The sequence below is a fragment of the Salvelinus namaycush genome, chromosome 35 (assembly GCF_016432855.1).
Source record: "Salvelinus namaycush isolate Seneca chromosome 35, SaNama_1.0, whole genome shotgun sequence".
Classification (NCBI taxonomy): domain Eukaryota; kingdom Metazoa; phylum Chordata; class Actinopteri; order Salmoniformes; family Salmonidae; genus Salvelinus; species Salvelinus namaycush.
In genome coordinates, this window is record NC_052341.1 from 30,896,985 (window position 1) to 30,923,133 (window position 26,149).

Sequence of the window (26,149 nt, forward strand, 5' to 3'; positions counted from 1 at the left end):
CCTGATATTCAGTGGAGTGGGTGTGTGATCCAAGTCTGGGTTTAAGGGTCTGTTTTCCAAGCTTAAAAGAATAAACATTCAACATTGGCCATGCTGTCAATCCAGCATGACTTCTGCCGTGTTCAAACAACTGGAAATTCAGAACTGGGAAATCTCAGACTTCAGTGAGTTCAAGACAACTGGGAACTCCGACTGGGAAAATACATTTTGAACGGTCATCCAACTCGGAATTCCAAGTCGGGAACTCGGGCCTCTTTCTAGAGCTCTGACCTGAAGATCACTGATGTCGTGATTCAACCTTTTTTTCAGAGTTCCCAGTTGTCTTGAAAGCACCATAAATCCAGATAATTACAGACTTTGACAACATTTACCCACGAAGGACCGCCTCACCACCTTCCTGTTCAAGTGAGCACAGGACAACAAGGTGAGTCCAATAATGTCTTGTATGCTGCTGCAAAAATGATGTAATATGCCAGGGAGATATGTATATTGTAGCTAAGAAAGTAATACTAAGTGGATGTTGTGTAGCAAGCTGTTAGTAGCCCATGTGCCTCATCCTAATAATTTGGTCCCTTTTCCCCTCATAATTTAGCCTACTGTTCTGACTTGGTGGTGCACATGTAGCATATAGCCTGTTTTTATAAAATGTCATAGAATATTGTAAGTGCTTTCATTGTCTGCTTATATGTCCCCTTTAATTATCCTAAAGGTTCTGACTTGGTGTACAGCAAGAATACTGTAAGAACGGCCCATGTTCGGAATTCTGTTGCTTTATATTTCAAAAGTGCTGAACAAATAGTTATATCGACTATGTCCGTCCTAGCTCACTCACTAATGTCCTAATCTAAATTACAGATTGAGTCTTAAAAATCTGTTGTTCTGCCCCTGAACAAGGCAGTTAACCCACTGTTCCTAGGCCATCATTGTAAATAAGAATTTGTTCTTAAGTGACTTGCCTAGTTAAATAAAATAAATATCTGCTTCTCGTCCCCTTAACTTATGCCAAAGTTTGCACATCTCAATTGTCAGTAGAAACCACATTTGTTTAAACAAGTCAGCCATAGCAGAAAAAAAAAAAATGAAAGGCAGTAAATGAGGCTGAATGAACTGTTTCACTGCCAGAAAAGGTTCCGTTGATAGCCAGGGCTAGCAGTAGTAAGTTGTTGGGACTGCTGTTAGGACACTGCAGTTGGGACAGCTTTATGTCGGACCTAACAGTTTGTGAGCACTGTTTGTCACCGTTATAGTGCAGTTCATGTATTTTTTAGTGTTGTGGATTTGCTGGCATGCATTAAAAAAAAAAATGGGGGGGGGGGGGGGGGGGGGTTTGCCCCACCAAGATCTACATGCCAAACTCACAACTGCACAGCATCATCTAGATAGGTGTGCAACAAAAGTTCAACATTCACCTTCTGCTACCATTTCTGTCAAGCAGTCTACGCATGTAGTTTGACGCATACGTTTAATAAATCCTACATATGCACCACACAGAGCGCAGTACATTCATTTCCAATGGAACGCTGCGTTTGCCTTGCGGCGTTCCAACACGTTCTGTGTGGTGCATACGTTGGATTTATTGAAAGTATGCGTCAAACCGTATGCATAGACGGCTTGATAGAAAATGGTAGCAGAAGGTGAATGTTTGCAAACATACAGATGATGCTGCGTACCATTTTGCGCAATGACGCTGTAGGTGTGATTGAGGCGTTACTGGGGAACCTACTGGTTGTGCGTGCATATAGAACGTGTTGTTTTACTGGGGAACCTATTGGTTGTGCGTGCATATAGAACGTGTTGTTGTTTTGACAGTTGAAAAGGTCTGTATCCAAATCAGACTTTAGTAACCACATTGTGAGCCTGTTACAAGACATACATTATTACGGATTTGAAGAATATCCACTTTGTTAGATCAGATTCATTAAATGTGCCCATTCCAGCGTCCCATTGACCTCTTTACCACATCTATTGGCTACAAAAACAACGCTTTTTGGTCTTCATTTAAGGTTAAGCATAAGGTTAGCAGTGTGGTTAAGGTTAGGTATTAAATCAGATTTTAAGAAGAACATTTTTAGAAATAGACAGGGTTTAGCCATAATTATGACTTGATGGCTGTGTTAACTACATAACACACTGCACAAATACCTGAGCTATAAGTAGCACACAATGTCAGAAAACTAGGGTAAACAATGCTGACAAAATAGTAATGTGACGTGATCCATTTAATGCAAAAGTGTGTCAATTTACTGAATCAATTTATTCCAACATTCAAAATCGCTAATCTTGAGTCCTTCCACATAACAGATTAATATTTATTCAGCTCAGTGCTCACCCCACCTGCAGTAAATGCAAACTACAGTACAAAAGTACACGAGAGACCTCTAGGGGATGAAAAAAAACAGTGCATTTTTTTTTTTTAAGCTGTACTCTCCTCTGTACATTTGGTCAAGGGCAGAAGTACAGTCTTGCTTTTGTTGTCAAATCTACATTTGATTTGACCCCCCAAAAAATATGCTAGCTCGTCGAGGGAAATTACTGATCTTGGAAACCGCAGACTTAAGCATTCCTCAAATTTCAAGTTTGCCTAGAAGGAAATACCAAAGAAATGAACATGCAACAGATTATTTTTTGAACAAATAAGTCCAGTTTTTATTATTATGGTTGTTAATGCAGCAGTGGCTCTTCCACCTGAACATTGATAAATAAAACACCGACAAAAAATGTTTTTGTTAAGGTTTCCTCAAGACACTGTGAAAGAAATAACCAAATTATCATTCCACACATTTATATTTTCCTTGACCAATGTCCATACTCAATAGAATGTTTTTCCTCTTTAAAAAAAGTAATCCAACAAGAACCTGAAGGGTGGCAGCCTTCTCCCCTGTCCATGCCCCTCAAGAGTAACTTGATGTTTTGCTGCCGACATCGTCCTCCTGCGTTCCCATACTCTGAAACATACAGTGTGATACAAACCATTAGCAATCACTTTAATACTAACTAAAAGACCAGGGGTTTCGGTTAAATAAATAAAAAAACACCAACAAATATTCAACCAACTAAACTGTGAAAATACTCCTCTTGGAAAACCACTAGAGGAGCCTAAAGAATTTAATTGTTGCTTCCTACCTTCTGAACAAACTGCGGGTTTACTGTGATTTCTTGATCCATGGACTTTAGTTTCTCATCCAGCTCTATACACTTCAGCATCTGTGAAGGACAAAGCAAGGCATTTACTTCACTAAAACAGTACCAAATAATTGTTGTCACTTTATTGCATCTCAATAGTAATTTCCATATAAGGGTAGATAATCAATACTGCCATACCTCTTGGTCAATTTTGTGAAGCATTGCGGGGTTGTTGTATTTCTCCGGGTTGTCATGGAAACAGACCATGCCATCCTTTTGGTTGATACTGGCATATATCTCACCATCTTCAATCTGTAAGGAACAGAAAGGTCATTAATGGACGAATCAATGTTAGATCTAGTCTTCTTTGAAGTGAATGCCATTTTCTTTGATACATTCAAAATTGAGTGTTCTTAAGAGTACTGAGATAAAGCGTGTCTATCGTCCTGCGGTCACGTTGGCTTACCATGTGCAAGACATACTTCTCCGCCTCCTGGGGCCCTGACAGCTGCACTCGACTCGCCATGTCTTGCAAGGACAGCGTCAGGAAAGTCTGCAAAGAAAGAAGGGTGGTCAGATACATTGCTTTTCTGACCATTTGCTTTAAATACTTTGTTTACACCCTGGTAACAGGGTGAAGATAGGGACGAAGAAGTTAAGATTTGAGGTGAAGGACAGGAGGTATATTTTGAATATAGTTGAGGTAAGTGCAGATGGAGATATATTAAGAATGAGAATGTTGTATTGGGGGTCAACGAGGTGAGCGAGGACTATTGATAGACATATTAGGAGGTATATGTGAGGTGAGGGGTTGTATTTGAGGTGAAGAAGACATGAACTGAAGGGGAAGGAAGTATACCTTTGTTAGCCTCTGGATGTTTTTCTTGTAGAGGGAGGACAGGCACTGCTTGACCAGCCCTGTGTTGTTGTCGCGTGTGAAGGTCTCACTGTGTTTATTCACCTGGGAGCGCAGTTCTGCTGGGTTATTGGTGGCGTACACCTGAGCAAGCTCATGGTACGCGTTGCTGAGAGGCTGCAGAAACAAAAAGCAGGAGAATGTCATATGTATAGAATGTAGCACAACAGACAATTCAAAATATAATGGCACGTTTAAGCCTTAAGGATGTGAAATATGGCCCTTTTTGGATCTTCATTCTCACCTTTATGAACCTGCCAACTATCTGTGACGTGTACTTGGGGAGCTGCTGCACTTTGCCGTGGAGAATCAGGGAGACCAGGATGTACTTCTTATAGGCCTCCAACATGATGTGACTGACAGCCATGGCTGGAGTGGTTATTGCCTGGGGGAGAAGAGATCACCAGAATATCACAGAAGGGAACTAGAGATGTAAACAAAATACTGCATTATTGGGAAAGAGTTTGCAAGTAAACATTTCACTGTACTGATTACACCCGTTGTATCCTGTTCATTTGACAAAAAAAAAAAAAAAAAAAAAAACTCTGATTTGTCATTGCCGTTACAGATTAAATGTCAACTCAGTGTGTAGTGTACTTGACTACTGTATGCATCAAAATAGTAATTTGAAGGTCATTTCAAATGGTATTACAATGAGCAAAAGTTTTACTAGTAGTATGCTAAGTCAATTCACTTTGATAACAGGAACACTAGGTCACATCTACAACAGCTTTAGCACACACATTTTAGGTTCTCAAATAAGCCAGTACCTGTTCATAAAAATACAGTGCTCTTTCAAAGTTCTTCAGACCCGTGTAGATCATGCCTCCGTAATAGTAGTAACATAGAAAGTGCTTTGCGTCGTAGGCGCCATTCTCCTTACAGATGTCCATCATGTCAAGCTCAAGAAATGGGAGGACAGGCTTGAAGCACTTTGCTAACAAGCACAGCTGTGGATGTACACACAAAAATTGTTGAGGGGTCATTCATTCTTAGTCTCGCAGCCAAGCGTCAATACATTCCAATAATCATATAAAGTCAAAGATCCTGTTGATACGAATCAGTTTACTCACCTGACACAGGTCTGCATGCACTGAGGTAAGTTGGTTTGTGTTGATTTGCATTTTGTCTATTGCCTGTTTTAGAATGCCGACACCCCTCAATGGCTGTGAAAGAAAAAGAAATTAAAACCATACGTAACAGAGATAAGGATGTGTCGTAAGCCCACTCCACACAGCTAGCTTGAAATGTCGCCAATAATGCCATCGAAAGCGCTCCTTTTCAGTGGCACAACTGGATAGTACAACGTTGTCAATCAGGGCGATCACCTGATTTGGCAAGGCAGAGGGCCCCAGGTTTGAGGCGTGGTACGGTCAGTTTGCCCTGAGTTGTAGTCAGAGAGGAAGGAAGCTAATCCTGCTAAGCTAGCACATTGGGCTGGGCGATATGGCCAAAATATATCACTGTATTTTAAAAAATTTGACAGTATGGCGGTATTTTATGCTTCTGAATAACACAAGTTTTAAATATGTTTAATGATATATGATTTTATTAGTCACATGCACAGGGTTGCAGATGTACTTGCAGGGTACAGTTAAATTCTAAATTGTTTATCATTATATCAAAATATCATTATTGACAGTATTGTAAAAACCCATACTGGTATGTGGATTCACGATATATCGCCCAGCCCTAGTTTCACATATCCTTCTTTGAAAAACACCTGCATTACACTTACATCATGTAGAATGAACCGATATTAGTGATGGGGGATCGATAGTTACATATCACAATATTATTTTGGACGATATTATAGTGCCCTCCACTAATATTGGCACCATTTGGTAAATATGAGCAAAACGGGCCGTGAAAAGAATGTCTTGTTTATCCTCTTGGTCTTTCATTCAAAATATTCACAAAAATCTACCCTTTAATTGAAGTAAAATAATTTGCAAGAAAAATACATTCTTATCATAAAACAAATATTTTTCACAAATATGTGTGCCACAATTATTGGCACCTCTTCATTCAATACTTCGTGCAACCTCCCTTTGCCAAGAAAACAACTCTGAGTCTTCTCCTATAATGCGTAATGAGGTTGGAGAACACATGGCAAGGGACCTGAGACCATTCCTCCATACAGAATCTCTCCAGATTCTTCAGATTCCGAGGTCCTCTTCAGATCATCCCACAGGTTTTCTATTGGGTTTATGTCAGGGGACTGGGATGGCAAAACCTTGATTCTGTAGTCAGTGAAACATTTTTGTGTTGATTTTGAGGTGTGCTTTGGATCATTGTCCTGCTGGAAGATCCAACCATGGCCCAGTTTAAGCTTCCTAGCAGAGGCAGTCTGGTATTGATATAATATCTATAGAGTCCATGATACCATGTATCCTAACAAGTTGTCCAGGGCATTTGGAAGAAAAACAGCCCCACAACATCAAAGATCCACCAATGTGGCAGGGCTTGAAAACAATTACAGACTACAAAGGGAAACCCAGATGCGAGCTGCCCAGTGACGCGAGCCTACCAGACGAGCTAAATGCCTTTTATGCTAGCTTCGAGGCAAGCAACACTGAAGCATGCACGAGAGCACCAGCTGTTCTGGATGACTGTGTGATAACGCTCTCGGTAGCTGATGTGAACAAAACCTTTAAAACAGGTCAACATTTACAAAGCCGCTAGGCAAGACGGATTACCAGGACGTGTACTCAAAGCATGCGCAGACCAACTATCAAGTGTCTTCACTGACATTTTCAACCTCTCCCTGACCGAGTCTGTAATACGTACATGTTTCAAGCAGACCACCATAGTCCCTGTGCCCAAGGAAGCGAAGGTAACCTGCCTAAATGATTACCGCCTCGTGGCACTCACATCTGTAGCCATGAAGTGCTTTGAAAGGCTGGTCATGGCTCACAACAGCATCCTCCCGGACAACCTAGACCCACTCCAATTCACATACCGCCCCAACAGATCCACAGATGATGCAATCGCTATTGCACTCCGCACTGCCCTTTCCCACCTGGACAAAAGGAACACCTATGTGAGAATGCTGTTCAATCGACTACAGCTCAGCGTTCAACAACATAGTGCCCACGAAGCTCATCACTAAGCTAAGGACTCTGGGACTAAACACCTACCTCTGAAACTGGATCCTGGACTTCCTGACGGGCCGCCCCCAGGTGGTAAGAGCTGATCCTTAACACTGGGGCCCCTCAGGGTTGTGTACTTAGTCCCCTCCTGTATTCCCTGTTCACCCACGACTGCGTGGCCAAACACAACTCCAACACCATCATTAAGATTGCTGACGACACAACAGTCGTAGGTAGGCCTGATCACCAACAACAATGAGACGGCCTATAGGGAGGAGGTCAGAGAACTGGCAGTGTGGTGCCAGGATAACAACCTCTCCCTCAATGTGAGCAAGACAAAGGAGCTGATCGTAGACTACAGGAAAAGGCGGGCCGAACAGGCCCCCATTAACATCGACGGGGCTGTAGTGGAGCAGGTCTAGAGTATCAAATTCCCAGGTGTCCACATTACCAACCAAATGTTTTCCACAGCCCGTTTTGCTCATATTTACCAAGGGTGCCACAAAATTAGCAGAGGGCACTGTATATTGATACTTTGACTCCAAGTATCGATTTGTAAAAATAAAATAAAAATACAAAACAGGTTTGGTAGCGTGCACTAGTCGACTGTACCTATGCCAAAACTCCGGTATTTTTCATCCTATGGCATGTTCGCCATCTTTTTAAATAGTGAACCAACATGTTTTTAGCACTGTTATTTCCATGACTGATCAAAACTAACTTTCTCATACCTCTCTGCAGCAGACATATAAGTGAGCAATATGTTTGGAACATCAAATCAGAATACATATTGCACTGTCACCTAAGTATTGTGATAATATCGTATCGTGAGGAAATTCCCAGCCCTAATCAATATGCATTCTCATGGGTTGGCTTTTTGTTTTTGAAATGGTGTAGAATAGTAATACCATAATCTGGGTCTGATCTTGTAAAAACATGAGTCATTTCTTTAAATAGAGCATGTAAATGTGTTAATAGACAAGTAAGTTCATGCATTAGCTCTTCTGGTTTAAATGTTTTGCCCCCGTTTGGCAAGTCTTACCTGTTTCCGTTCTACAAGGGCATTTGTCAACTGATGGCAGAGGCCGGCAACTGTGAAGAGAAATAATAAAAGTAGTAAGTAGGTTTAACAGGTCCAATCAAGCGAAATTAATTTTGCCCTGAACATTTGACCTTGAACATTCTCCACATTCCTTAGGATTTGACTCTAACAATTACAAGATGTTAGCACCTCATGGAGTAAACCATTCCTCTGAAACTCAGTTGAATCCAAGGCTTCTAAAAACCAAAAGTTATTTAAGTTAAGACTTACAAGTGTCTGTTGCATATCGGATGTGCTCCCCATTGCAGGTACTGATGAAGAGCTGGACTTGGGAAAAGAGCGTCTCAAAGTCAGGGATGTTTGGCATGGAGAACTTCACAAACCTGTATGAAGGGAAAGTGAAAACTGGCAGTGAGTACACAAGGAAAAAAATTGACACGGTACATGAAAACAAAAAAAATTGTAGGCTGTATAACACAGTTTCAACGGGCACAAAATGTAATTTGAACACCAGGGGTAGAAACCTTGATCTGTGTGATATACTTCTGAGTCATGAGCCCTGAATGCACAGGTACACTAAGCAGAAAATGACTCGAAGTCATAGCCTAGATCAGTGATTTACTTATAATCATTGATCAGTGATTAAAGGACTGCAGAGGAGAGCAGGCTACTCACAGCACAGCCAGGACACCCAGGGAGTGCTCCTGGATGTCCAAGGCTCCCAGTACGGTGTCCAGGTGGGACAGGTTCTTGGCCAACAGCTCCCCACTCTTGTTGATCAGTTCACACAGCTGTGTCATCTGACCTGAGATGCAACCGTAAAGATAATTGGTAAACAAACAATGCAGCCCTTGATAGTCAAGCTATTAGAGCTGGTTGAAGAGAAGTACAGGTCCAAATCAAGAAACAGTTCATGTGTTATGTTGTTGAGTATATAACCTAAATAGTTTAATTTACACAAGTGTTTATCTCATTTTTAGATGAGACCTCCCTAACCCTAACCCAAACATTAATGTCCAGACCCAGTTCACAACCATCTAACCCAGAGATGAAAGCGTATGTCAGTCATAACTAAATATTTAATTATGTTTATTTAATGTTTATTTCTAACGATATTGTAATGCAGGCTATAAAAACTCTGTACCAACAAACTAACCAGAATGTCAACTGAATACACTTGCATATGTAAATAATAATTAAGTAATAAAACATATTTTTCAAATATTGGGTGCCATGAATAACATTGCGCATGTTTTTATAATGAAACGCGGTCCAGCTGCATAGTTCACATTCTTTGCAGTTACTGTAAAATATATCGGCCGGTCAAGTGTCCTGTCAAGGCCTGCACTGGGTACATTAGCTATGGAAGTAACATATTGCGTTACAGATGGGACTGTCGACCAATAACATTTGACAATGGCGCTCTAAAACCAATCGCGCCTACTTAGGGCGGAACTACCGGTAAGCATTCCACTGAAATATTTTTCTCGAACAAAAACAAAGTTAGATTTTAAAACACGTATTCGTTTACTGTGTTGTTATTTGTACGCTTTAGTGTCCAGGGGTAAAAACACATCTTTCTGAACTACTTTTTTGATGCCTCATTCCCAAAAACAATAAATTTAGGGCTGTGTTTACATGATAAAGCAAAAAGGAGGATCTAGGAGGAGGATCTATCCATTTTGGCTAGCTAGCTATGCTATCAGCACAGCAAAGCATTGCTTAGCATTGGCTAATAGTTCCAGCTCGTCTGAGAACTAAAACATGTTTAATGTCCATACCTTGAGCGGAGAGCTGCCGCACATTGTTCACGAACTGCTCCAAGGCTGAAGCCATTATTATATATGTCCAAAGTGGTAGCAATTCAGACTGTTTTTCATTCAGATGTCAGAAACAACTCCGTCCGGACTGATACAGGGGGCCACACAGCCGCCACTGAGAGAAAGGTATCGCGAGACCTTCGTAAGAACAGACGGGATCCAACGAGATTTACGGTTGGAACTTTAGGCTCTTAAAGGGACAGGCACAGAGTTTTGCTAAAAGCTAAAGATTAATTTCAGAAACCTTGTTATTGCGGTTTGCTACCATTTATTTGCCACTTTTCTCTAAACATAAAATCCTCTGAAAACATAATGTGATTGTTGTTCTTTGCTATCAATAATTGTTATAATTGGGAATTTGGCTTCCTTAAAAAAGGTGTCTCACTTTTTTTTCCCTCACAGCCAAGTAAACACAGGAAGGGCAGTGCAGATGCTACCTGGTTGCAGGCAAAGGTATTATAAAGTTGGAGATTTCCCACTCAACTACAGCCATGGAGGGCCAGAGTGCAGTACTATTTGTCATTGTTTCCTTCTAATTGGACTGATTCAGATCTGGATGGGGACACCTGTAACACAAGGTGAATTGAATAGCTCTGCACCTGCATTTTAAAATGTGCGTGTGTGCAAGGAGTCAAGTCAAATTAAGTTTATTTGTCATATGGATACACATGGTACACAGTACAATGAAATGCGTACATGCAAGATCCACGCTCAACAATGCGACATAAGAATAGGAGAAAGTTAAAAGTCAGAATAAATAATAAATGGATTATAATGTACAGACCTTTATCCTTTTTCCAGGTGTGATTTGGCAAAACAAGATTATTGGGGGCCCCTACAAGTGGACACTCAACACCTCCCTGAAGCTTACCAATGAACCAGAGGCCACCCCTGCTTCCTACCCAGTACCACAGACAGTTATCAAACCATACAGTAGGCCAGCACACTCCACTCTCCTACCTGTAGCTGCCTGATACTGCTTCTTAGGACGTCTTCATTGTTCTGGTGCCTCATTGGATCGGTCTTGCGATTGACTACAGCTGCTTAGTCTTGCTTGCCAGACTCATGGTTGGCACTAATAGACTCATGGTTTGCCATTAATAGATGCTAACTGCTTTAGCGCCTATTAACGATAGTATCTTCTGGTTGGGGGCGTTTTGTTAAGATCCCCGACACTCTTTCTGAACGTTAAAATGCATCGCTTGTCAAATCAAATCAAATCGAAGTTTATTTGTCACGTGCGCCGAATACAACAGGTGTAGTACAGTGAAATGCTTACTTAGAGGCTCTAACCAATGGTGCGGGAAAAAGGGTATGTGTGTGTGTGTGTAGGTAAGTAAAGAAATAAAACAACAGTAAAAATACATTTGAAAAAAAGAGTAGCAAGGCTATATACAGACACCTGTTAGTCAGGCTTATTGAGGTAGTATGTACATATAGGTATCTTTAAAGTGACTATGCATATATGATGAACAGAGTAGCAGAAGCGTAAAAAGAGGGGTTGGCGGGTGGTGGGACACAATTTAGATAGCCCGGTTAGCCAATGTGCGGGAGCACTGGTTGGTCGGGCCATTTAGGTAGTATGTACATGAATGTATAGTTAAAGTGACTATGCATATAAGATAAACAGAGAGTAGCAGCAGCGTAAAAGAGGGGTGGGGGGGGGGTACACAATGCAAATAGTCTGGGTAACCATTTGGTTACCTGTTCAGGAGTCTTATGGCTTGGGGGTAAAAACTGTTGAGAAGCCTTTTTGTGCTAGACTTGGCACTCCGGTACCGCTTGCCATGCGGTAGTAGAGAGAACAGTCGATGACTGGGGTGGCTGGGGTCTTTGACAATTTTTAGGGCCTTCCTCTGACACCGCCTGGTGTAGAGGTCCTGGATGGCAGGCAGCTTTGCCCCAGTGATGTACTGGGCCGTACGCACTACCCTCTGAAGTGCCTTGCGGTCGGAGGCTGAGCAATTGCCGTACCAGGCAGTGATGCACCCGGTCAGGATGCTCTCGATGTTGCAGCTGTAGAACCTTTTGAGGATCTCAGGACCCATGCCAAATCTTTTCAGTCTCCTGAGGGGGAATAGGCTTTGTCGTGCCCTCTTCACGACTGTCTTGGTGTGTTTGGACCATGATAGTTCGTTGTTGATGTGGACACCAAGGAATTTGACGCTCTCAACCTGCTCCACTACAGCCCCGTCGATGAGAATGGGGACGTGCTCGGTGCTCCATTTTCCTGTAGTCCACAATCATCTCCTTAGTCTTGGTTACGTTGAGGGATAGGTTGTTATTCTGGCACCACCCGGCCAGGTCTCTGACCTCCTCCCTATAGGCTGTATCGTCGTTGTCGGTGATCAGGCCTACCACTGTTGTGTCGTCAGCAAACTTAATGATGGTGTTGGAGTCATGCCTGGCCATGCAGTCGTGGGTGAACAGGGAGTACAGGAGGGGACTGAGCACCCACCCCTGGGGAGCTCCAGTGTTGAGGATTAGCGTGGCAGATGTGTTGCTACCTACCCTCACCACCTGGGGGCGGACTGTCAGGAAGTCTAGGATCCAGTTGCAGAGGGAGATGTTTAGTCCCAGGATCCTTAGCTTGGTGATGAGCTTTGAGGGTACTATGGTGTTGAACGCTGAGCTGTAGTCAATGAACAGCATTCTCACATAGGTGTTCCTTTTGTCCATGTGGGAAAGGGCAGTGTGGAGTGCAATAGAGATTGCATCATCTGTGGATCTGTTTGGGCGGTATGCAAATTGGAGTGGGTCTAGGGTTTCTGGGATAATGGTGTTGATGTGAGCCATTACCAGCTTTTCAAAGCACTTCATGGCTACGGACGTGAGTGCTACGGGTCTGTAGTCATTTAGGTAGGTTGCCTTTGTGTTCTTGGGCACAGGGACTATGGTGGTCTGCTTGAAGCATGTTGGTATTACAGACTCAATCAGCGACATGTTGAAAATGTCAGTGAAGACACCTGCCAGTTGGTCAGCACATGCCCGGAGCACACGTCCTGGTAATCCGTCTGGCCCCGCAGCCTTGTGTATGTTGACCTGTTTAAAGGTCTTACTCACGTTGGCTACGGAGAGCGTGATCACACAGTTGTCCGGAACAGCTGATGCTCTCATGCATGCCTCAGTGTTGCTTGCCTCGAAGCGAGCATAGAAGTGATTTAGCTCGTCTGGTAGGCTCGTGTCACTGGACAGCTCGCGGCTGTGCTTCCCTTTGTAGTCTGTAATAGTTTGCAAGCCCTGCCACATCCGACGAGCGTCGGAGCCAGTGTAGTATGATTCAATCTTAGCCCTGTATTGACGCTTGCCTGTTTGATGGTTCGTCGCAGGGCATAGCGGGATTTCTTGTAAGCTTCCGGGTTAGAGTCCCGCACCTTGAAAGGGGCAGCTCTACCCTTTAGCTCAGTGTGAATGTTGCCTGTAATCCATGGCTTCTGGTTGGGGTATGTACGTACAGTCACTGTGGGGACGACGTCCTCAATGAACTTATTGATAAAGCCAGTGACTGATGTGGTGTATTCCTCAATGTCATCGGAAGAATCCCGGAACATGTTCCAGTCTGTGATAGCAAAACAGTCCTGTAGTTTAGCATCTGCTTCATCTGACCACTTTTTTATAGACCGAGTCACTGGTGCTTCCTGCTTTTATTTTTTCTTGTAAGCAAGAATCGGGAGGATAGAGTTGTGGTAGGATTTACCAAAGAGCTTTGTACGTGTCTCTGTGTGTGGAGTACAGGTGATCTAGAATTATTTTCCCTCTGGTTGCACATTTAACATGTTGATAGAGATTTGGTAGAACTGATTTAAGTTTCCCTGCATTAAAGTCTCCGGCCACTAGGAGCGCCGCCTCTGGGTGAAGTGTTTCCTGTTTGCTTATTTCCTTATACAGCTGACTGAGTGCGGTCTTAGTGCCAGCATCTGTCTGTGGTGGTAAATAAACAGCCACGAAAAGTATAGCTGAGAACTCTCTAGGCAAGTAGTGTTGCCTGCAGTTTATCACAGTTTATTGTGGCATGGTTTTGGAAACATAAGGAATATATCTTTCATATCAGCAACAAATAATAATTTAAAAAAAGGTTAAATTACTACACACCTTTATAGGGTTAGCTGTAGGCACATACTGAGGACATGTGCGTCATCTTGTTTCAGGACATTGTCTTTGACTGGAAGATGTAGGCAGGCTTTACATCTTGGGGGATTTTGTACAGTAGGCAACATTTCTGGGAGCATTTGCACCGAATTTTACAGCTGCTGTGTGGCTGACGGGTTGCGGCACTAATAGCCGAGGGTTGCGACACCAGTCCATACTGATAGTCGTAAACACGTCCAAATACAGTGCTGAAAGGCATAATCAACATAGTGCTTAGTTTAGCTAGCTTGCTGGCTAATGCTATGCAGCACAAATGCCAAAGTCTGACCAATTGCAATAAAGGTTAAAACCAGAAAAGTATATTTGACAGTGTCAATTAGTTAGTTGCATTAGTAACGAATCAACATTCCAAAATAGTTTTTATTTAAATGGCACCCTATTAAGAATAACACATTGACGTTCTGGACTTTCGAACATGTCTCACGCTTCGTGAAGCCATTGTTCGATCACGGACAGAAATTAGGGAGGCAAGTAAATAATGTCATTACTGCCTAAGATAACTTTACGCCTATTTGGCAGAGAGATAACTTTTCTTCATGACCAGTTCAAGTGTATATCCGCGAAGATGTCTTCTTCCTCTTTTGGACATGGATGGGGTCATTGCAGACTTGGAAAGGGGATTCCTGAAAAAATATTGGGCCAGGTACCCCAACGAACTGTACATCACCCTGGAGGACAGACAAGGATTCTGGGTGTCATCTCAGTATGGTAACTTAAGGCGTGATCTGTGTGTAACTAATTCTGAACTGTCCATTTTGCCTGTATTTGGCTCCATTCATTGTTCCCTCTATCCTTACCAGTCTCCCAGTCCCTGAAAAGCACCCCCAGTCTCCCAGACGCTGAAAAGCATCCCCATAGCATGATCTTGCCACCACCATGCTTCACCATGTGTTAGACAGGTGATGAGTTGTGCTTGGTTTTCTCCAAACATAGCACTTTGCATTACATTTTTGTCTCATCAGACCACAGAATCTTTTTTTAATTATTTGTATTTTCTTTTATTTATTGAACCTTTATTTAACTAGGCAAGTCAGTTAAGAACAAATTCTTATTTACAATGACGGCCTGGCCAAACCCGGACGACGCTGGGCCAATTGTGCGCTGACCTATGGGACTCCCAATCACGGCCAGATGTGGCACAGCCTGGAATCGAACCAGGGACTGTAGTGACACCTCTTGCACTGAGATGCAGTGCCTTAGACCGCTGCGCCACTCGGGAGCACTCATGACATAGTGTGCTCTGCTGTATGTCTTTGCTATGCGTTGTTTGCATAGCTAAAATGTCACCATGCTTAGTTTTCCCAGAAATACTGTAGGCACGATCTTTATAGCTGGAACCTTTGCTTTACCCTTCGTTAGTGTTTCACTTTGGCCTAGCTGATGTGAACAACCATATAGCAGTTAACTTCAAGGGCAATTGTCCTCATTTAACAAATGCACAGGTCTCCCTGTTCCAACATTAGCCTACACTCTCATGTTAGGACATCTTCTTTGCTCACCTTTCAAAAACTGTATGTTGTTGAAAATTTACATTGAAAACAAAGTAACCCAGTTGTTTTCTTCTCTGTTTTCCAGCACAGGTGTTTTTATTTGCACCAGCCCTATAAAACATTATATACACTGCCCTGATTAGAAGGTAAGCTCGGAGTCAAGACAGAAATCCTGTAGGCTGGAGGCAGAGTGGCGATTGTGTTACCTCTTTCTAACAATAATGGTCTTTGTGCTCTCCCTTGCGCATGCGTGTTCAGCGTGCCTGGATAGAGAAACACCTGAGCTATGACTTCTTGGAGCAGATCATCCTGACCTGAGACAAGACTATGGTGACTGGGGACATCCTCATAGATGACACGCCGGACATCCTAGGTGAGTCGAGTGTTTGTAGCAAAGCTGGAGAACTGGGTGTGTCTAAATGTATGTGTTTTGCATTTATGTGACGGTGCCATATGCATGCTACTTTGTCATACATTTAGGTATATTACAGTTTAGTTTGTTGGTAGTTAGTATTCCAGACCGTTAGATTAATCGACAAGCATTACGTGACCTTTGTGATGTGCCTCTGTTGCAGGTGTAGAGCCCAACCTGGGAGCACATCCTGTTCACTGCCTGCCACAACAAAAACGTAACCCCCAGATCCAGCCAGCGCCTGCTCTCCTGGGCCGATGATTGGAGTGCCATCCTGGAGAGCAAGAGGCACTGCACCCTTAAGCACACACCAACCTCCCCTTCTCCACCCTGATGACCTACACTACATTGGGGTTCAACTGCTAGAGTGAATACCTCCACTAACTTGTCCAACTTGAAGTTAAGTGAGTATTAATCTGTTTGACCACTAGGGGGCACACATAGACTGAAGCGTGAGGTAGAAATTTGTGGTGTGCCGATCTCATCCTACTCGTATTCGTAATCGTATCCGTTTTATCACACAGCATACTCGTAATCGGATTTACTCGTGATCGGAAAACACAGAAGTGCGCTTTAAATGCTGGTAAAGCCTATACCTTCAGGGCGCATTACTGCGCTATCACTCAAATGTGCATCGTTATGCCCCTTCACTCATTCATGCACACATTGTTAAATGACCCAGACAGATGCAAATGCACATGATTTACTTACTTAGTCCTATTCAATTATCAACGAAACAGGCTAATAAATAGCCTAATGCATGACTGGCTACTATTGCCTGCATTTATTCCAGACACAGGTTTAGATGAAGGTAACGCTAGGCTAATTCGCTTCCCCATATATTGTTTCACTTTCGAGAGGAGCAAAACTTTTCCCTCCCGACACTTATGCCACAACATTTGTGCAATCAAAATAAACAATCTACATTTGTCATTTTATTTTCGACTGATCTGTTGCTCGGTAAACTTGTCTGGGCTAGAGTAAATAATAATAGCAAGCAAGCGTGGGTTTGGATCACGATTTAATGACAGACGTCGTCAGCGATGGAATATATGGACAGACAAAGTAGGCCTACTAAACAACCGTATGGCCTCAGCAAAGTCGACAGGACATAACTAGCTATGGATTCTGATTCATACGCAATGTTTGGAGGAGGGGAGTTTTCGATCACAAATAATTACAAAAAAATACTTATTTTTTTCATAATCGTATTTGGAAAATGTATCTCTATTACGGTACTCGTTTTGTCCGAGTACTCGGCACATCACTAGTAAAAATAATGAAAATGATTTTACTGTTTTGACTGTTTTCAGAGTTTACTGTTTTTACACACTCGTTATAGTTGTTCGGGTATCTATTATCAGTTGTCTGTCTGTATGGTTTTGGAAAGTTTTTCAGCCTGTATTTTGACAATTTGGGAGAATAGAGTATAATTTCAAAGGGATAAAATTATCCATTTTAAAAGTGGTCTAGAGTTGTTTAGTGTGGTGTGCACTTTAACCATCGATTAAGCACCATTCCTTATCAACTGACAGAGAGACTTACTATCACTCCACCCAAAGGCACACATCATTGCAACATGTTTAAATAGTCACCACTGTCAATCACCTGGAATATAAACCACACGCATAAACATTTTGTATGTTGACAAGGACATTGGCCCGAGGACCATAGGGCTCTGTTTTACATGTACTGTATGGGAATGACTCCATATTGTAAATGTTGTTTTCCACCATTGTGCCAACATACTGTAGATCAAATGGTAGCATATATATATTTTTTCAACCTAGTTTAGGTCGATTTTATAGAGGGTTACATAAATTAATATGTTTTCAAGCTGCACCCATAGCTTATGTAATTATATGCGTCCTTACCAATCCACATGCAGGTATAAGGAATGACAGATATAACTAGGTGGCATGATTTAAAATGCATGTTAAATATATAACAATTATTAAAGTTCAAGAAAGTGAATATACCACATTTTTTTGAATATACATTATACATCACAAATGTTTTATTTCTACAAGTCATTCATCTGAGCGTAACTTAGTTGCATTAGTCTTTAACGTGTCTTATTGTTAGTGAGACCAAAAAAAACTTAACGTCAAAATATCCTATACCCTCTGCTGTGAACAAATATGGTCAAGCTCTTCCATCAAAAAGCATGTATATCTCTTTGCAGGCCTTGCAGTATATTCACAACGTGTTCTAGTGAAGAGCTTATGATCAAGTTGCCTATATTAACAAAGAACAACACTGATTGCGGGGCAACAACTAAACGGGTAACCATTTTGCGCTATTTGTTGCAATGGTGTCAGCTGCTTCCTAAAATGTGGTCGCAGGCAACATTGTCAATGGCCTATCAAGCTTCTTAAATGTTTCATCCATCACTCATACTGAGAGGATTTACTGTACAGTACTTACACCTAGCTGAATGTCTCTAGCTTCTAATTCAGTTTTACAAAATCATTTGAAATTGGTGCTAAAATGTTGTTCATTGCTAGTTCACCTATTGTGAGTGTCCTTTCCCCCAGTGATTCACAGAACGGGCATAGCAAGCTCTGGCCTGACCTCTATACGGCTCTGGTTCTAACTGTTTTCAGTCTAACCGTATCAGCATGATGTTGTAGCTAACTCATGTGAATCTTGTTTCACACAATACCTTTGTACCAATGCCCCCTCCTTTCCTCTCCTCCTATCTCTGATGTTAATCAGATTGTAAAAGCACTGGTAGGCTTTTCTTGTATTGATTTTTAACCTTCCAAGTGTCTTTACAGTTGTCATGAAGGGAAGGAGATTAGGAAAATAATGTTGTCAAGACTGTTGGACAACAAGTGTTGTTGTTCACACATGATTGCCCTGATGATGACTGTCTATGGGGCGAGTTAGGGTTAAGCGATGTGTGTGTCCACTGTCCAGTCAACCCCTGCATCTCACAAAGCCTCTTCACATGTCACTGCATCTTGTCAATGATTGTCTCGTGTCTTTGGTGTTGAATAATATGCCAATGTGTTTTGTTGGAGAACAGAAAATATACCAAATGTTGCCATTAACAACAGATTGAATAAAGAATGCAACGTATTGAAAATATAGGGTATTCAATGATTTATTGAAAGTTTTACATGATACATGATCCTGCTAAAGGTCAAGTAGGAAACATGTCTTGAGTTTAGGGGGGGGGGGGGGGGGGGATATCCAGATTCAGCAGTAGGGGCCACTCTTACCATGCACTTCAGACCCAGGCACAGTAAAGCTCAACATATGCTTTTGCTGTTTGTTTTGGTGTTTCAGATTTTTTTGTGCCCAATAGAAATGAATGTGAAATAATGTACTGTGTCATTTTGGAGTCACTTTTATTGTAAATAAGAATATAATATGTTTCTAAACACTTCTACATTAATGTGGATGCTACCATGATTACAGATAGTCCTGAATTAATCATGAATAATGAGTGAGAAAGTTACAGAGGCACAAATATCATACCCCCAAGACATGCTAACCTCTCACCATTACAATAACAGGGAGGTTAGCATTTTATATCATACCCCCAAGACATGCTAACCTCTCACCATTACAATAACAGGGAGGTTAGCATTTTATATCATACCCCCAAGACATGCTAACCTCTCACCATTACAATAACAGGGAGGTTAGCATTTTTTGGGGGGGCGGGGTATGTTTTTTTTGGTGAAGCCAGTCTTATTGGGGTAGGGTTATTTTCCGTTGCCGCCCACCAGAACAGTGCACAACTCAGGGAGTCCAACCAGTACACAGAATCACAATGTTGTGTCCCAAAACGAAGTGTAAAAACCTACAGAGTACTCAGAAATGTTATTGAACGAGGGAGGTCTACAACCAAACATAAAACATATATAAATAAGGGAAGTTTGTGTGGGCAACAAACTTTTGAGAAACAATATTTGTGCAGTCTTCATCTAGCATGTAGGCATTGTTATTGCACTTTTACGTTTATTTACTAAACGGTTCTCTTTTAGATATCCAGGAAGATGGACCATGGAAAAACTCACATAAAAAGAAACAGTATCACCAAATGAAATATTTGTCTTAATTGGGATCCAAATGAAGAATGAAGTACTGTGTAGTCATGGAAAATGTTGAACTGTTATGTAAACATACTTGGTAATACATATATAGAATAGTGCAGTGGTGGAATGCCAGCAGTTGTGTGTTGTAAGGTGTGTGAGTCTTTGGATTTAGCGGTAACCCTTCATTTTACAGCCTGGTAATTACTAGATATTAACAAGGTAAATACCTAGTAACAAAAAGTAAATACATGGTAACAATTTAGTACCAAACGTACTTCCTAGGAACCAAGCATGTAGGAACTACATATTTAATTAGAAAATACAAAATAATAAAATGTAATGATATAGTATTCCCCTTTAGCCCAAAGGTAAGTATTGAAGACCATATAAGTAAGTACAACGTCTATTTGCGCACCTACTGGATGGAAACTACAAATGTAATGGCTGTGCTCAATGCAATGGCACTTATAAATGTAGATCCTTCAAACACCCCCAAACAGGGAAACAGATCCCAATCAAAGGTGTTATCACGTGCTCCACTAAGGCAGTTACTTATCTTATAACTTGTCCTTGTGGTAAAAATGCTGCGGGTAAAACAAAGCGTGAATTAAAAGTACGTATCTCGGAGCATCGTAGCATCATTTGGTGCAAAAACTCAACTTACCCAGTTGCGGCCCACTTTTTGGAAGAAAACCACTCGATTTCGTCTCTACGTTATATTGGCATCGAACATGTCACCCTCCCTAGGAGAGGGGGTGACCTCGACAATTTATTGTTGAAACGAGAGGCTGCCTGGATCTTTAATTTAAAGACCCTTGCTCTGTGCAGCTCTCCTTTATTTTTTTAAGTGTTCCACTCCGCTAGCCAGCCCCTCGCCTAAATAGGTGTGCGTTTCTTTCGCCTCTAGATCATTGCTAGACAACCATTTTCAGGTCTTGCCATAGATTATCAAGTAGATTTAAGTCAAAACTGTAACTCTGCCTGTCAATGGTGTATTGGAGGTGAAGTCAGGTGCAGGAGAGCAGAGTATAATGAACAGGCACACTTTTATTATAGTTACAAAAACGAGAGCATTACATAAATCAAACGCACTTAAAAAATGGAACATAAAAGTAAAGCGGGTAAATTAACACGACTTATCAATGAAACAATTACATTAAAAAAAGTTGGGAAACAGAGGGTTAAATACAAGTAGATTGATTGGGGAAATGAAAACCAGGTGTGTGTGGAAACAAGACAAGACAAATGGATATATGAAATGGAGTGGTGATGGCTAGAAAGCCGGTGGACTTCGATCGCCGCCCGATCAAGGAGAGGAGCCGACATATGCATGTCCTTCATTTCATATACGCAGCAACAATATTCTCCGTAATGGGACAGTTTCTACGTGCATCCAATCCGGACCTCAAAAATCTCACTGCTACTGTATGAGTCCAGGTAGATATCTGAGGTGAGATAAGTTGAAGACACGAACCTGATGCGTGTGCACCTACTTACATATATATATATATATTATATCTGGTGCATGAAAGAAAAATATGGATTTGATATTTGTCAAATGATTGAGCATGTGCTGAAAACTCAGAAATGCATCAGAAATCCTCCTTATTTTCAGCATATCGAAAAGCATATAAAAAAAAAGATCCGCATATGCACCTCAGCCAAGAGAAGCATTTGTGGAATCAATATAGCTTCATATCTTGAATGTGCTGAGAAAACACAGATATGCGATGTACAGTGCCTTGGGAAAATATTCAGACCCCTTGACTTTTTCCACATTTTGTTACGTTACAGCCTTATTCTAAAATTAATTAAATATTCCTGCTGAGTTAGACAGCGGGCTGCCATTTCACACGAGACCTCCCACCAATAAATCTAGCACTGTCTACACAGCAGAAATATGGTGTTTTGGACAAAAGTAGGATTCAGATGTTTATTTGATAGCGAGGGACACATTTCACTTTATGTCTGGTAAGTAGAGTGCCTAGAGTTTATACATATATCTTTGTTGACGGGAAACATTTTGTTTTGTGAAGCCGCCATATCGGGCTAAGGTTATTTTCCGTTGCCACCCACCAGATCCATGCACAACTCAGGGAGTCCAACCATTACACAGACTCCCAGTGTTGTGTCCCAAAGCTTTCCCTATTGACAGACTTGTGAAAACCTACAGAGTACACAGAAATGTTGTTGAAAGAGGGGGGTGTCACGCCCTGACTGTAGATTGCTTTGTATGTTTCTATTTTTAGTTTGGTCAGGGTGTGATGTGGTGGGTATTCTATGTTGTAGGTCTAGGTTTTCCTTTTTTATGTGTTTGGCCTGGTATGGTTCTCAATCAGAGGCAGCTGTCTATCGTTGTCTCTGAGAGCCATACTTAGGTAGCCTGTTTTCCCATTTTCCCATTCCCATTATTTTCTGTTTAGTGTTTTTCGTCACCTTACAGGACTGTTCGTTTGTCGTTTTTGTTGTTTTGTTGTTTCGTTCAGTGTTCTGTTGTTTTATTAAAATAATGAACACTTACCACGCTGCACCTTGGTCCTCCTCTCCTTCTCCAGACGACAATCGTTACAGGGGGCCTACAACCAAACATATAAATTATATGTAAATAAGGGAAGTTTGTGTGGGCAATATGTGTGCAGTCTTTATCTAGCATACAGTATAAGCATCATTATTGTACTTTTTCCATTTATTTACTGAACTGTTCTCTTTTCCTGGATATCTATGCTCCTTACGGTTTTCACTTCAAATTAGCAGACCTAAACAGGAGGGTAGATATCTAGGAAGACGGACCATGGAAAAAATCACATAAAAACAAAGTAGAAAGATCTAGAATATTTTTCCATTTGGTGATACTGTGAAGTCAGTCTGAAAGGAGAGGACATTTCCTCTACGGTGGATGACACACCCGTAATTCCTATTTGAATCTAGCAAGAGTGAGGATATCTAAAAATGTGAACTTTTAATCACTTCCAACCAGCATTGAGAATGATTGCCGGATAGGGAAGGTTTATTATTGAGACTACCTAAATCATATAAACTGGAACAACCTTCTCAGTAACGGGTGCAAAAAGTCCAAACACTAACAGATTGGATTAGTTTAGAAAGGGTATGTTATTTATATTGGTGTAGCATAAGATTAATCAACTGATCAATGTACATGCAAAAACACAGGTATTGAAACCAACAATTCTGAAAATCAACCTGCAGTAGAGCAAGCTAGGAAATATGATCGTGATGGGCGTGGTTTTGAGGAAACATACATTTGTAATTTTACTCAATAAGCATGTTCAAATTCAACTCACTTTGAGCAGAGTTTGTTGATTCAACGTACAATTGTAGAGGCCAATTCAAATGAAAATCGCTTTTTTTGTGTGTACATGCTGGCATTAAAATGCACAGGAGTGAATGAGAGAAAACAACTGTTTAGGGCAGGCAGGGACGGTGGCTCCTGTAGGACATATACAGTGAGTTAAAATGAACACACAACAATAAGGGCTACATAGCGAATATAACATATACAACTGTTTATTATGGATTCTCAGGTGTACACCTTACAGTGAAATGCTTACTTACGAGCCCCTAACCAACAATGCAGTTTACATTTTGGGGGATAAGAATAAGATATAAAAGTAACAAGTAATTAAAGAGCAGCAGTAAAATAACAATAGCGAGACTATATACAGGGGGGTACCGATACAGAGTCAATGTGCAGGGGCACCGGTTAGTTGAGGTAGTATGTACATGTAGGTAGAGTTATTAAAGTGACTATGCGTAGATGACAACAGAGAGTAGCAGTGGTGTAAAGAGGGGTGGGGGGGGGGGGCACTGCTAATAGTCTGGGTAGCCATTTGACTAGATCTTCAGGAGTCTTATGGCTTGGGGGTAGAAGTTGTTTAGAAGCCTCTTGGACCTAGACTTGGCGCTCTGGAATCGCTTGCTGTGCTGTAGCAGAGAGAACAGTATATGACTAGGGTGGCTGGAGTTTTTGAAAATGTTTAGGGCCTTCCTCTGACACCGCCTGGTATAGAGGTCCTGGATGGCAGGAAGCTTGGCCCCGTATGATGTACTGGGCTGTTCGCACTACCTTCTGTGGTGCCTTGTGGTCGGAGGCCGAGCAGTTGCCATGCCAGGCAGTGATGCAACCAATCATGATGCTCTCGATGGTGCAGCTGTAGAACCTTTTGAGGATCTGAGGACCCATACCAAATCTTTTCAGTCTCCTGAGGGGGAATAGGTTTTATCGTGCCCTCTTCACGACTGTCTTGGTGTGCTTGGACCATGTTAGTTTGTTGGTGATGTGGACCCCAAGGAACTTGAAGCTCTCAAGCTGATCCACTACAGCCCCGTCGATGAGAATGGGTGCATGTTCGGTACTCTTTTTCCTGTAGTCCACAATCATCACCTTTGTCTTGATCACGTTGAGAGAGAGGTTGTTGTCCTGGCACCACACGGCCAGGTCTCTGACCTCCTCCCTGTAGACTGTCTCATCGTTGTTGTGTCATCGGGAATTTTAATGACGGTGTTGGAGTCGTGCCTGGCCGTGCAGTCATGAGTGAACAGGGAGTACAGGAGGGGACTGAGCATGCACCCCTGAGGGGCCCTTGTGTTGAGGATCAGTGTGGCGGATGTGTTGTTACCTACCCTTACCACCTGGGGGCAGCCCATCAGGAAGTCCAGGATCCAGTTGCAGAGGGAGGGGTTTAGTCCCAGGGTCCTTAGCTTATTGATGAGCTTTGAGGGCAGTATGGTGTTGAACGCTGAGCTGTAGTCAATGAATACCATTCTCACATAGGTGTTCCTTTTGTCCAGGTGGGACAGGGCAGTATGGAGTGCAATAGAGATTGCATCATCTGTGGATCTGTTGGGGCGGTATGAAAATTGGAGTGGGTCTAGGGTTTCTGGGATGATGGTGTTGATGTGAGCCATGACCAGCCTTTCAAAGCACTTCATGGCTACAGAGGTGAGTGCTACGGGTCGGTAGTCATTTAGGCAGGTTACCTTAGTGTTCTTGGGCACAGGGACTATGGTGGTCTGCTTGAAACATGTTGGTATTACAGACTCAGACAGGGAAAGGTTGAAAATGTCAGTGAAGACACTTGCCAGTAGGTCAGCGCATGCTCACAGTACAAGTCCTGGTAATCCGTCTGGCCCTACGGCCTTGTGAATGTTGACCAGTTTAGAGGTCTTACTCGCATCGGCTGCGGAAAGCATGATCAGTCTTCTGGAATAGCTGATGCTCTCATGCATGTTTCAGTGTTATTTGCCTCGAAGCGAGCATAGAAGTAGTTTTGCTTGTCTGGTAGGCTCATGTCACTGGGCAGCTCTCGGTTGTGCTTCTCTTTGTAGCCTGTAATGATTTGCAAGCCCTGCCACATCTGACGAGTGTCAGGGCCAATGTAGTACGATTCGATCTTAGTCCTGTATTGATGCTTTGCCTGTTTGATGGTTCGTCGGAGGGCATAGCGGGATTTCTTATAAGCTTCCAGGTTAGAGTCCCGCTCCTTCAAAGGGGCAGCTCTAGCCTTTAGCTCAGTGCGGATGCTGCCTGTAATCCATGGCTTCTGGTTGGGGTATGTACGTACGGTTACTGTGGGGACGACATCATCGCTGCACTTATTGATGAAGCCAGGGACTGATGTGGTGTACTCCTCAATGCCATCAGAGAAATCCCGGAACATATCCCAGTCTGTGCTAGCAAAACAGTCCTGTAGCTTAGCATCTGCTTCCTGCTTTCATTTAAATTTATGCTTGTCAGCAGGAATCAGGAGGATAGAATTATGGTCAGATTTTCCAAATGGAGGGCGAGGGAGAGCTTTGTATGCGTCTCTGTGTGTGAAGTATAGGTGGTCCAGAGTTCCCTTTCCTCTGGTTGCACATTTAACATGCTGATGGAAATTTGGTAAAACGTATTTAAGTTTCCCTGCATTAAAGTCCCCGGCTACTAGGAGCACCGGCTCTGGGTGAGCCTTTTCTTGTTTTGCTTATGGTGGAATACAGCTCATTCATTTCAAGTCTTAGTGCCAGCCTCTGACTGTGGTGGTATGTTAACAACTACA

At 42.2% G+C, this 26,149-nt stretch overlaps 1 protein-coding gene and 1 long non-coding RNA gene across 2 annotated transcripts; one reads left to right on the forward strand and one right to left on the reverse strand.

Moving 5' to 3' along the window:
* Positions 1-2,618: 2,618 nt before the first annotated feature.
* LOC120029953 (COP9 signalosome complex subunit 3-like) lies at positions 2,619-10,114 on the reverse strand. The gene is made up of 12 exons (XM_038975262.1): positions 9,955-10,114; positions 8,849-8,978; positions 8,444-8,556; positions 8,174-8,223; positions 5,113-5,205; positions 4,810-4,989; positions 4,284-4,424; positions 3,983-4,156; positions 3,590-3,676; positions 3,322-3,435; positions 3,124-3,204; positions 2,619-2,945 (listed from the first exon to the last, which is right to left on the reverse strand). Exons 1-12 carry the CDS (start codon positions 10,007-10,009, stop codon positions 2,892-2,894), a joined length of 1,272 nt encoding a protein of 423 aa, XP_038831190.1. The 5' UTR covers positions 10,010-10,114; the 3' UTR covers positions 2,619-2,891.
* Positions 10,115-15,687: 5,573 nt separating this feature from the next.
* On the forward strand, positions 15,688-17,904 carry LOC120030045. The gene is made up of 3 exons (XR_005473617.1): positions 15,688-15,778; positions 15,891-16,005; positions 16,208-17,904. It is a non-coding gene; the product is annotated as an uncharacterized LOC120030045 (long non-coding RNA).
* Positions 17,905-26,149: the final 8,245 nt, after the last annotated feature.

Bases quoted from the DNA above. Each gene is read 5' to 3' on its own strand.
- LOC120029953 (XM_038975262.1), bottom strand. From the start codon at position 10,009: ATGGCTTCAGCCTTGGAGCAGTTCGTGAACAATGTGCGGCAGCTCTCC. The intron at 8,979-9,954 runs GTATGGACATTA...GTTGCATCTCAG, and splicing joins GCGGCAGCTCTCCGCTCAAG to GTCAGATGACACAGCTGTGT. The intron at 8,557-8,848 runs GTGAGTAGCCTG...CCCTTCATACAG, and splicing joins CTGGGTGTCCTGGCTGTGCT to GTTTGTGAAGTTCTCCATGC.